Genomic DNA, 12,240 nt, shown 5'->3' on the forward strand with positions numbered 1-12,240 from the left:
CTTGGCACCCCAGATGTTTTGGAACTACATTTACCATGATGCTCATGCAGTGTAGTTGAGCATATAATGGGGAATGTAGTTCCAAAACATCTGGAGTGCGCCATCACTGCAATATATACTATATTGCCAAAAGTATTGGGACGCCTGCCTTTACACACACATGAACGTTAATGGCATCCCAGTTTTTGTCCGTAGGGTTCAATATTGAGCTGGCCCACCCTTTGCAGCTATAACAGCTTTAACTCTTCTGGGAAGGCTGCCCAGTTAGGTCCCTGCACTCCAAACTCGCTCATCCATGTCTTTATGGACCTTGCTTTGTGCACTGGTCCAAATTGTTTGGTGGAGGGGGGGGGGGGTTATGATGTGGTGTTGTTTTTCAGGGGTTGGGCTTGGGCCCTTAGTTCCAGTGAAGGAGTCATCATACCAAGACATTTTGGACAATTTCATGCTCCTAACTTTGTGGGATTAGTTTGGGGACGGCCCCTTCCTGTTCCAACATGACTGCTCACCAGAGCACAAAGCAAGGCCCATAAAGACATGGATGAGCATGTTTGAGGTGGAGGAACTTGACTGGTCTGAACCCAATAGAACATCCTTGGGATGTATTAGAGCGGAGACTGCGAGCCAAGTCTTCATCAGTGCCTGACCCAGTGCCAGCCCAAGACATTGTGCTGCCTGGTACCAAGAATGAAATGCTGCCCCCCCCCCAAAAAAAAGATTACGCCCACCAAAATGCCCCCACATACATTATTTTATATCATGATAACTAAAGTGGACCTATCATGGCTCTATACATGTATATAGGAGTATAAAGAGGACCTGTTATGGTTGTTTACATGTATAGGACTATAAAAAGGACCTGTTATGGCTCTATTCATGCAATTAGCCCCACGGAGAGCGGAGCTGGTGGAATGGGATGGCGGGCGGCAATTTGCCGCCCCCCTGAAAGTGCCGCCTGGTACAATGGTACCATTGGGTCCCATAGTAGGGCCATCCCTGGCCTGACCCCACAAATGTGTTTCTGGAAAAAAAAAATATTCCCATAGACACACTCCTAAACCTCGTGGACAGCCTATAAGAGTTGAAGCTGTTTGTAACGGAACTATGTATTCTGCCTGGACATCTATAATAATCATGCAGTGAGGCATACAAAGGGTTAATTGTAGAGTGACTCTTTCACTGCTAAATTCTAATGTCCCCTTCTTCAGCTAATTGACTCTCTTTTGTGTATTGTACTACAAGTTAGCAGTCTCCTGTCAGGTGTATGCTGATGGGATTATCTGTGAGTGTGTATTGTTCTAAAGGTTAATTGAATTTTATTGATAAAGGAATGTGTCTGGTCAGGTCATGTTAAACATAGCTCGGAGCCGAAATGTCTAGATACTGATTATCTCAAGGGGATGTCATTATCTCAAAGTATCTGTAGTGAAGCCCCCCCTGTGTGAGGAGGGGGCGGAGATTTTCATTGTTCCTGTAACAGCTTGTAACTAGATATAAACCAGGAGAATGTACCATTGATACAGTCTACTTGACCCTTCAAAACGTAGCCCCGTCTCGTTCTTGAAAGGGGATTCTATGGGACTATTATTCTGCTCCTTTTACAGCTGAACCGGACTCTCTCTCGGGATCTCGTGGATGGGATTATACCAGCTGTACTTGCATATCGCAACTTGCCAGGGAAAAGGACGTCTCCAACGGCTGATACCCTCTCAGCACTTGGGTAGCCGTTACACTGTTATAGCTGCAAAGGGCAGGGGGCCAACTCAATATTGAACCCTATAGACTAAGACTGGGAAGCCATTAAAGTTCATGTAAAGGCAGGTGTCACAATACTTTTGACAATGTAGTGTGTGTGTGTATATACCGTATATGTATGTATATATATATATATCTATATATATATATATCTATAGAGAGAGAGCGAGAGAGATGAGGTATTGTGGCAGGAGTTTATAGTACCATAGCACAACCTATAACTACCACATTGAAAAAATAAAATAAAAAAACTACTAGTACCTAATGATATTTTGGCACACCGACATTCATTTCTTCATATGGCATTACTGAATATTTGCATAATTGCCTCAACACACTAAACCTATCAAACAGGTACCTTAGCCAAACTTTTATTTTTGTGTTGAATAGGGCGGGAAAGGGTCAGAACCTCTGTCTGTTTTTATTTCTCTCTTTTTTTAGTTAGGTGATATTACCCCCCAGATTACCCCCCCCCCCCCCCCCGGCTTCCTGTACCTGTCTTCCAACATGGACCACAGGAAAAATACGACACAGGTGCTAAACCTTCCCCACCTTACCCCAAAAAAAGCAGCTATTAATTGGCATTCCAATTTACTGATTTTAACAAAAAAATAACTTTTACATGAGAATATATTACATAACACTCTAAAATAACTTCCAATATATATATATATATTTTACATAAAACTTCTAATCTATTTCCAAGTTGTTTGGCATTTAAGAACATTCGTTAAATAAACTAAATAGGTCAATTTTTTTTTTTTTTTAAAGAGAAGCTTATCCTTTTATTCCTAAAATAAATTCTTTTTTTTTTTCTTTTTTTTTTAGCTACTGTAAAATACTTTAGTAATTTTATACCTTTTCTTTTTAAAATCTTGGCACAAGAGTGAAATTGCGAGTAATTCAATAAAAATAGAAATTAAATTAAACGGTAGTTTTAAAAAAAAAAAGTATTCTCTGAATATAATATTGATTCTATAATACGAGTGGAGAAACATTTCTAGATGAAAAATTAGACCTAAAAAAAAGGGACAAAAATATTTGTTTCAACCCCTTTTTTTGTGCATTATTTCACTTTGAAGCTACATTTTGATTCACTTACCACTATAAAAACTTTTTTTCTTTTCTTTTTTTTTTTAACACAAAAAGCACCCTGAAAAACCCCAGCATCACATCTGGTTCTGAAATGACTAAAAACAGCGCGGTTTGTACATAGACAATAAACGCTGCCTTCCTAGCTTATGTTGAACGGCGCGGCGCTCATTTCTGTGTCATTCTGCGACACCCATACAACGTTTCTTTCTGTAAATGTCTTTTCTTATTCTGTAATCAATTTTGAAGATTTAATAAATATGTTTTTTTTGTTATATAGCTTCCTTGTTTTCGAAGACTTGCTCAAAAAAAAAAAAGACATTCCAGTATAAAGGACGAGTCTGAAGTCTTCTAATGAATTATTTTGGGGGGGGGGGGGGGGGGGAGTTCCCTTTGCCCCAGGGACTCAAAAGGGTTTAAGACTCAACTCCATAAAGTGCAATTCCGAAACAATGAGCGCTCAACATTTCCAATCCGCCAACTTGGCTCCGTGGTGGAGACGACGCCTTTTGGGCACAATGTCTTGCCCACGTAAAAGTTCCATCCTGACTTTTCACGCTTCAGACCAAGGAAAACTCCGCCTGGAAACTGGAACATCTCCTCGTCTTTGGACTGCATTTGGTCAACATGGAGATTTGGGTGCTGAAGTTGGTCCCGTTGCTCCCTTGCGATGGGTGGTGATACTTCATGTCCTTTCCCATGAATCTCTCGAGATTCCACCGTCTCCATTTCCTTTTTAACTCAGCTTGAACCTATTGTATTATATATATAAAAAAAAAGTTATTATCAGCCAATGCCATTGTTACATTAGACTTTTGTTTCTTGAGTTTCTGCACTTTTTTTGTATTAACCAATTAAAGGGGTTGTAAAGGTTTGTTTTTTATTTTCTAAAAAGGTTCCTTTAACAACTTAAGACCTGGACCATTATGCAGGTTAAGGACCTTGCCCTCTTTTTGTGATTCGACACTGTTTTTGTTTATAGCGCAAAAAATAAAAACCGCAGAGATGATCAATTACCACCAAAAGAAAGCTCTATTTGTGAGGAAAAAAGGACACCAATTTTGTTTGAGAGCCACGTCGCACGACCGCGCAATTGTCAGTTAAAACAACGCAGTGCCGAATCGTAAAGAGTTCTCTGGTCTTTGACCAGCCAAATGGTCCGGGGCTGAAGTGGTTAAAAGAGGTACAGACTCCGTAGAGTGAAACTTAAAGCGGGAGTTCACCCAAAAATCAACTTTCTGCAGTTAGATCCAGCATACTGCTGACATCTGCAGTATGCTGGTCTTTTTTTTTATTTTGGTACTTATCGTTATAGCAGTAATTCCTCCGAGCTGACTGCGCAGGGATTACTTCCTGGTATAGGCGTTCCCTTCAAGACAAGCAAGTTGATTGACAGCCTTCGATAGCGCGTCACGGCTTCCGAAGATACACGAGTGACGCTCGGCAATTTACGGCGCCTGCGCAGTCAGCTCTACACGGCAGGCGCAGGCGCCGTAAACAGCCAAGTGTCATCTCGGCTGTTTTCGGAAGCCGTGACGCGCTATCGAAGGCCGTCAATCAACTTGCTTGCCTTCGGGAACGCCCATTCCCCGAAGGATTCCCCGCTCGGAGCCATAGAAGAAATACTGCTAAAACGATAAGTACCAAAATAAAATAAAAAAGACCAGCATACTGCAGATGTCAGCAGTATGCTGGATCTAACTGCAGAAAGTTGATTTTTGGGTGAACTCCCGCTTTAAAATTCCTGCATCTACAGACATCCACAATCCAACACTAACCTTTCTTGCCCTGTAAAAAAGAAATCAGAATAACCTTTTTTGAAGTTGATCCGACCCGATCCCACGCTGAGCTGTCATCTGCGGCTTGGCTGTGGAGGCGGGTGCAGAGGACACAGCCGACAACGGAAGCCCCATTGCACCTCTATGGGTGACATCACTTCCCATTCATTTAAGAGCCATTGTCGGCTGTGTCCTCTGCAGAGCTTCCGCCACTGGAGACCAGATCGGATCAGCTTCAAAAAAGGTAAGTATACCAAGTTCTTCTTTACAGGGCTAGATAGGTTAGTCTTAGATCGTGAATGTCTTTGGATTTTAGTGTTAGGATGGAGGATGGACTTACACTTTAACCAGTTGCCAAATGGCTCACGCCGATATACGTCAGCAGAATGGCTCTGCTGGGTCGAAACCCTGTATAAGTAAGTTGTACCCTTTAAGAGCCGCCAGGGGGAGTGCACCCAGGGACCCGATGCGCTTGGCTGCCGCTGGCTACCTGCGATCGCGGGCACGAGCTCCAGCACAGGGGATTTGTGTGTGTAAACACACAAATCCCTGTTCTTTCAGGGGAGAGGAGACATATCGTTTGTTCCTACTAAGTAGGAACAACAATATGCCTCCTCCCCCCAGCCAGTCCTATCCCCATACAGTAAGAAACACTAACTAGGGAACACAGTTAACCTCTTGATCGCACTCTAGTGTTAATCCCTTCACTACCAGTGACATTTACACAGCATTTTTGTAACACTGATCGCTGTATAAATGTTGATGGTCCCAAAAATGTGTCAAAAGTGTCCGCCGCAATGTCACAGTACTGCTAAAAATCGCAGATCACCGCCATTACTAGTAAAAAATAAAATAAAAATATGCTATCAAAATGCAATAAATCTTTCCCATAGTTTGGAGACGCTGTAAATTTTGTGAAAACCAATCAATCTATTCTTATTGCGATTTTCTTTACCAAAAATATGTAGCAAAATATATATTGCCCTAAACCGATGAAGAAATTCGTTTTTTTTTTTTTGGTGATATTTATTATAGCAAAAAGTAAATAAATTGTCACTCTTTTTTTGATTATAATTATATTATATATTATTTTATATAATATTATATATTATAAGTATAATATTTTTTTGATTATAATTATATCATTTATTATTTTATATTATATAATAATATTATATTATTATATACCGTATTATATATATAGTGTATAGCGCGCACCCCCAACCTAGAAGGAAAATTCCTGGAAAAAAAAGAAATACTTCGTTTGGATGCCCCTCATCGGTGTCTTGCCCGGCGTCCATCGGCGGCCTTGTCCGGTCCAGCGTTCTCCTGCGGCCATCATAGTGTCCTCCCCGCTGTGTTTTTCAGCTGATCCCCGCTTCCCGCACTGTGTTTGAACCACTCCGCAGACATATACAGAGCGCAGTACACTCGGCCACGCTCGGCTCCTCTCGCGTAAAGGACGTACAGGACGCACAGGACGTGACCGCGAGCGGAGCCGAGCCTACCCGAGTGTACTGCGCTCGGTATATGTCGGCGGAGTGGTTCAAACACAGCGCGGGGATCGGCGTATAACGCGCACCCACGATTTTCCCCTGATTTTCAGGGGGAAAAAGTGCGCATTATACGCCGATAAATACGGTAATATATAAATATTATTATAATCTTTTTTTGATTAAAAATAAAAAAACAGCAGATTTGATCAAATACCACCAAAAGAAAGCTCTATTAGTGGGGGAAAAAATAATAACATTTTAGTTTGGGTACTGCATTGCATGACTGCGCAATTGTCCGTTAACCTCTTAAGGACCTCCTCCTGCACATATACGTCGGCAGAATGGCACGGCTGGGCACAAGCATGTACAGGTACGTCCTCTTTAAGTGCTCAGCCATGGGTACTTTAAGCTCCGTGACCGCGGGAGCCGATCGCCGCTGGAGTCCCGCGATCGGTCCCCGGAGCTGAAGAACGTGGAGAGCCGGGTGTAAACACAGCTTCCCCGTTCTTCACTGTGGCGCTGTCATCGATCGCGTGTTCCCTTTTATAGGGAAACACAATCAATGACGTCACACCTACAGCCACACCCCCCTACAGTTATAAACACAAATGAGGTCACACTTAACCCCTTTAGCGCCCCCTGTGGTTAACTCCCAAACTGCAATTGTCATTTTCACAGTAAACAATGCATTTTTAATGCATTTTTTTGCTGTGAAAATGACAATGGTCCCAAAAATGTGTCAAAATTGTCCGAAGTGTCCGCCATAATGTCGCAGTCACAAAAAAAAAATCGCTGATCGCCGCCATTAGTAGTAAAAAAAATAAAAATTTATAAAAATGCATTTTATAGTTTAGATACACTTTAACGTTTATTTCAATTTTTTTGTTTATAAACAGAATTTTCCTTACCTCTCCATTCAGGAAGCAATACAGAACGGCCACCACAAAGCCCTGAAAAGAAAAGCGTGACGTGATGAGGATGGACAAAGAACAAAGATACATACATTGCTTTTTTATGATATATTTCCTTTATTTTTATTATTATTATTATTATTATCGTCACTATTCATCCCTGGCCAAAAGTTTTGAGAATGACACAAATATACATTTTTTACAAAGTCTGATCATCAAGAACTTCAAGGAGAGAGGTTGAATTTTTGTGAAGAAGTCTTCAGGACTCCCCATAAAAGTCCAGCAAGCTCCAGGACCGTCTGCTACCAGGGCCGTCTTTAATATGGTTTGGGCCCTGGGCAAACATTTTTTATGGGCCCCCCTCCAGCTGGTCCTGGGGACCTCTTGGCTCTTTAATATTTTTTTTTTATATAAAAATAAATTACAAAAAAGGGGAGTTGCCTTCCGGGACCTCTGGGCCCTTTAATAAAAAATAAAATAAAATAAATATATAAACAAAACAAAAAAATAAACATTTATAAAAAAAATAAAAAAGGGTGTTTGGCCATGGGGACCTCTGAGTCCTTTAATAAAATATATATATATAAAGAAATACAAGAAAAAAAACATAAAAAAATTATTATTTTTTATAAAAAAAAGGGGGGTTGCCGTCCAGGGCCCTGGGTCCTTTAATAATAATAATAATAATAATAGCATTTAATATATATATATATATATATATATATATATATATATATATATATATATATATATATATATATAAAAGAAATAAAGAAATATATAAAAAAAGTTATTTTTTTTATAAAAAAAGGGGGGTTGTCATCCGGGGCCCTGGGAAACTACAGGCCCCTGGGGGCCTCCAGACCTCAAAAAAAAAAAATTGGGCCTTTAATAAAAAATAAAATAAAAATATATTAAAAAAAAAATATTTTTTTATTCAAAAATAGATTAAAAAAAGGGGGGTTGCCACCTGGGGCCCTGGGGGACTCCAGGCCCCTGGGGACCCCTAAAAAAATAAAAATATATTAAAAAAATATATACTTTTTTTATTTAAAGATAAATATAAATGGGGGGGGGGGTTTGCCATCTGGGGCCCTGGGGACCTCCGGACCCCTAAAAAAAAAAAAAAAAAAAAGGGGGTTGCTTTGGGCCCCCAACAGTGACAGGGCCCTGGGCAGCTGCCCCCGTTTGCCCTATGGTAAAGACGGCCCTGTCTGCTACAGTGGATTCAGCTTATTTTAGATCTTTTCGTCAGATGTTACTATGGTATCGTGAAGTATAATTACAAGCATTTCATAAGTGTCAGATGCTTTTACTGGCAATTACATGAAAGGGTTTGTTAACCCATTTATACAAGACCATGCTAGCCCCGCTATTAGAGGCTGGCATAGCACACATAGGGTGACCACATGTCCTGCATTCCCCTGGGACAGTCCCGCATTTTGCAGGTCTGTCCCAGGTCCCAGGTACCTTTATTTTGGGACAATACAGTGTCCCGGACGGAAACACAGTGGGGATCCGAGCTGTCACTGGAGATGAGGCTGAGGGGGCCGGCTCGCTGTGTGTCAGCCCATGGTGGAACCAGGGGCGGACTGACAACTCATGGGGCCCCCGGGCAATAGAAGATTATGGGGCCCCCGGGCTTACAGATGGCCACCAAGCCAGGAGGCATTACAGAGACGGGGCAGCTAAAATCTCAGGATTTTCACATCAAACGCATGTCGGTTTTGGACATATCAGGGACAGATGTAAAAAAAAAACACAGATTTTTACATACTGTCCCTGGTTTTAATGAGCCTGGTAACCCTGATGGGGCCCCCTAGTGGCATGGGGCCCTTGGGCAGTGCCCGAGTGCCTCAATGGTCAGTCCGCCCCTGGGTGGAACTATTATTTCCCTACACAATACATGTAACTGACACCGAGTAGTGTCACAGCCCCGCCCAGGACACGCCCTCTGCTCACACCCCCTCTCCGGCTGTAGCAGAGTCACCATCCCGCTGTATGACACCTCACAGCCCTATAGTTGCCAACCTTTCTTCAAGCCAAACAAATAGAAAGGCGTGGCTAGACGGCCAGACATCACTCCAGATGGCTGAAGAATTTAGGCGGGAATAAAGTATTCTTTCAAAACCTCCATTTCAGGGAGAATAGCGAGACTGGGACTTGTAGTCCTTCACTTTTGGGGGATGTGACCCCCACCCAAAAGTGAAGGACTACAGGTCCCAGTATGAACCCCTCTGATCTGAAGATATTACACCAGCCGCGCCCCCAACTTGTGAAGAACTACAGGTCCCAGCATGAACCCGGGAAATCTATGAGGTCACACCCTTAGATCTCAGGGGTCCATGCTGGGATTGTAGTCCTTCAATTTTTGGGGAGAATCACATCCTTAGATATTTTTATTGTGACTGCGACATTGCGGCGGACAGATCAGGCACTTTTTACACTATTTTGGGACCATTGTCATTTATACGGCGATCAGTGCTATAAAAATGCACTGATTACTGAGTAAATGACACTGGCAGGGAAGGGGTTAAATAGTAGGGGGGCGATCATAAAGTTAAGTGTGTCCTAAGGAGTGATTCTAACTGTGGGGGGCTGGGCTACCACTGACATGACAGCGATCACCGCTCCCGGTGACAGGGAACAGTAGATCAGTGTCACGTCACTAGGCAGAACAGGGAAATGCCTTGGTTACATAGACATCTCTCCCTGTCCTGCAGCTCCTAGACATGATCGCGGGACAGCGGCGGACATCGAGTCCACAGGTCCCGCGGGTCACGGAGTATGCCCGAGTATGCCCACTGTGGCGCGATTTAAAGGGGACGTACCTGTATGCCCATTTGCACAGCCGTGCCGACGTATATCGTCGTGCGCTGGCGGCAAGCGGTTAAGAGTCGCCCGTTGGCAACAGCTGCAAAATACTGAAGTTCAACAGCGCTATTGTTTAGCATCGCGCACAATAATTGTATACATTGCATGAACTCCCAATCTTTCTGTACTCAATGGAAACCCTGTTCAGATCTTATACGTTGTTTATTGTTGCATCTGCAACTCAAGTGATAATCTGCGTTGCAGAAGATAAAGAACGGCGTCACTTCTAACGGGTCTGTTTGGGGTTTCACTCCAACCCCACAGCCAATTAGGACAGTCGCACGTCAATCAAAAAACATCAAAGTCTTCTGATATTAGGCTAATATCAGCCTGAAGGGTCATGTCTAGGAGTTTTACCGGATCTTCTTCTGCCAATTAAGGCAAAACCCGAAGCCGGCTGCAGCTCAGGAAGAAATATTCTGCTTAGCTTTGAAGATAAAGGAAGCGTAAATGGAACTTGTATTTTATTTATAATGACAGCTCCCGAGCGCGCCCAACTCCTCCTGCATTGGCTGGAATGTGCTTCAACGCAAGAGCGAGCGCACCGCTCTCTAGGACCTCGGTTTTGGTGTCTGCTGTGCACAACCCACATTTAAAAAAAATGGGCTAGGTTCAGGTAGCAGTTAATAATAATTTCAAATCTGCGCCGGCGTATCTTTACGTCGATTCTCCAAGGCAGGTACGTCGAAAAAATAGGCTTCCTCCGCCGACGTAACTTGAATGCGGCAGCGTATAATTCTGTGAATTTTTACGCTGGCCGCTAGGGGCGCTTCTGTTGTTTTCGGCGTAGAATATGCAAATGACCTAGATAGGCCGATTCACAAACGTACGTACGCCCGGCGCAATTTTTTTACGTCGTTTACGTTAGGCTTTTTTCGGCATAAGGTTACTCCTGCTATTAGGAAGCGCAGCCAATGTTAAGTATGGACGTCGTTCCCGCTTCGAAATTTGAAATTTTTACGTCGTTTGCGCAAGTCGTTCGCGAAAAGGGCTGGACGTAATTTACGTTCACGTCGAAAACCAATACGTCGTTGCGGCATACTTGGGAGCAATGCACACTGGGATATGTACACGGACGGCGCATGCGCCGTTCGTACAAAACGTCAATCACGTCAGGTCATCATAGATTAACATAAAACACGCCCCCCCTTCCACATTTAAATTACGCGCACTTACGCCGGCCCCATTTACGCTACGCCGCCGCAACTTACGGAGCAAGTGCTTTGTGAATACTGCACTTGCTCCTGTAAGTTGCGGCGGCGTAGCGTAAATACGATACGCTGCGCCGCCGTAACTATGCGCGCCCCTACCTGAATCTAGCCCAATGTTTTCATTTATTTTTAGTTTTGCTAAATACTCACAATATTTATAATGGACCCGTAAACGAGCCCCAGCAATGGTGTCAGTGACTACAATAACCTCCAGCATTGGTGTCAGTGACTGCAATAATAACCCCCAACATTGTTGCTAGTAACCAATATATTATCCCCCAACTCTGGTGTCACTGATTGCAATAATAACCCCCAACATTAGTGTTAGTGACTACAATAATAACCCCCAATAATGGTGTCAGTGACTAGAGTACAAACCACCAATACTGGTGTCAGTGACTACAATAATCCCCGCACAGTATTAGTGATAGTTTCTGTAATGTTAACCCCCAATATCAATGTCATTGACTGCAATAATAACCATCAACATTGGGGTCAGTTACTGTAATATTAACCCCCAATATTGATGTCATTGGCTATAATAATAACCCCCAACATTAATGCCTATGACTATATCAATAACCCCCAACCTTAGTGTCAGTGACTATAATAATAACCCCCAACATTTGTGTCAGTGACTATAATAATAACCCCCAAAATTAGTGTCAGTGACTATAATAATAACCCCCAACAGTGTCAGTGACTATAATAATAACCACCAAAATTAGTGTCAGTGACTATAATAATAACCCCCAACATTAGTGTCAGTGACTATAATAATAACCCCCAACATTAGTGTCAGTGACTATAATAATAACCACCAAAATTAGTGTCAGTGACTATAATAATAACCCCCAACATTAGTGTCAGTGACTATAATAATAACCCCCAACATTAGTGTCTGTGACTATAATAATAACCCCCAACATTAGTGTCTGTGACTATAATAATAAACCCCAAAATTAGTGTCTGTGACTATAATAATAACCCCCAACAGTGTCAGTGACTATAATAACTCCCAACATTAGTGTCAATGACTACATTAATAACCCCCACAGCATTGGTGTCAGTTACTGTAATATTAACTCCCAATATTGATGTAATTGACTGCAATAATAACCCC

At 42.4% G+C, this 12,240-nt stretch overlaps 1 protein-coding gene across 2 annotated transcripts in view; it reads right to left on the reverse strand.

Moving 5' to 3' along the window:
* Nucleotides 1-2,877: 2,877 nt before the first annotated feature.
* The window catches only part of LOC120939835 (vasoactive intestinal polypeptide receptor-like), a 373,379-nt gene continuing 364,016 nt past the window's right edge, over nt 2,878-12,240 (reverse strand). For both annotated transcript variants that reach the window (XM_040352223.1, XM_040352222.1), the window contains exons 12-13: nt 7,030-7,071; nt 2,878-3,599 (exon numbers count right to left, since the gene is read on the reverse strand). In XM_040352223.1, the coding sequence (XP_040208157.1) occupies nt 3,408-3,599; nt 7,030-7,071 (234 nt within the window). In that variant the 3' untranslated portion in view covers nt 2,878-3,407. The remainder of the gene's footprint in view (nt 3,600-7,029; nt 7,072-12,240) is intronic.

The sequence above is a fragment of the Rana temporaria genome, chromosome 5 (assembly GCF_905171775.1).
Source record: "Rana temporaria chromosome 5, aRanTem1.1, whole genome shotgun sequence".
Classification (NCBI taxonomy): domain Eukaryota; kingdom Metazoa; phylum Chordata; class Amphibia; order Anura; family Ranidae; genus Rana; species Rana temporaria.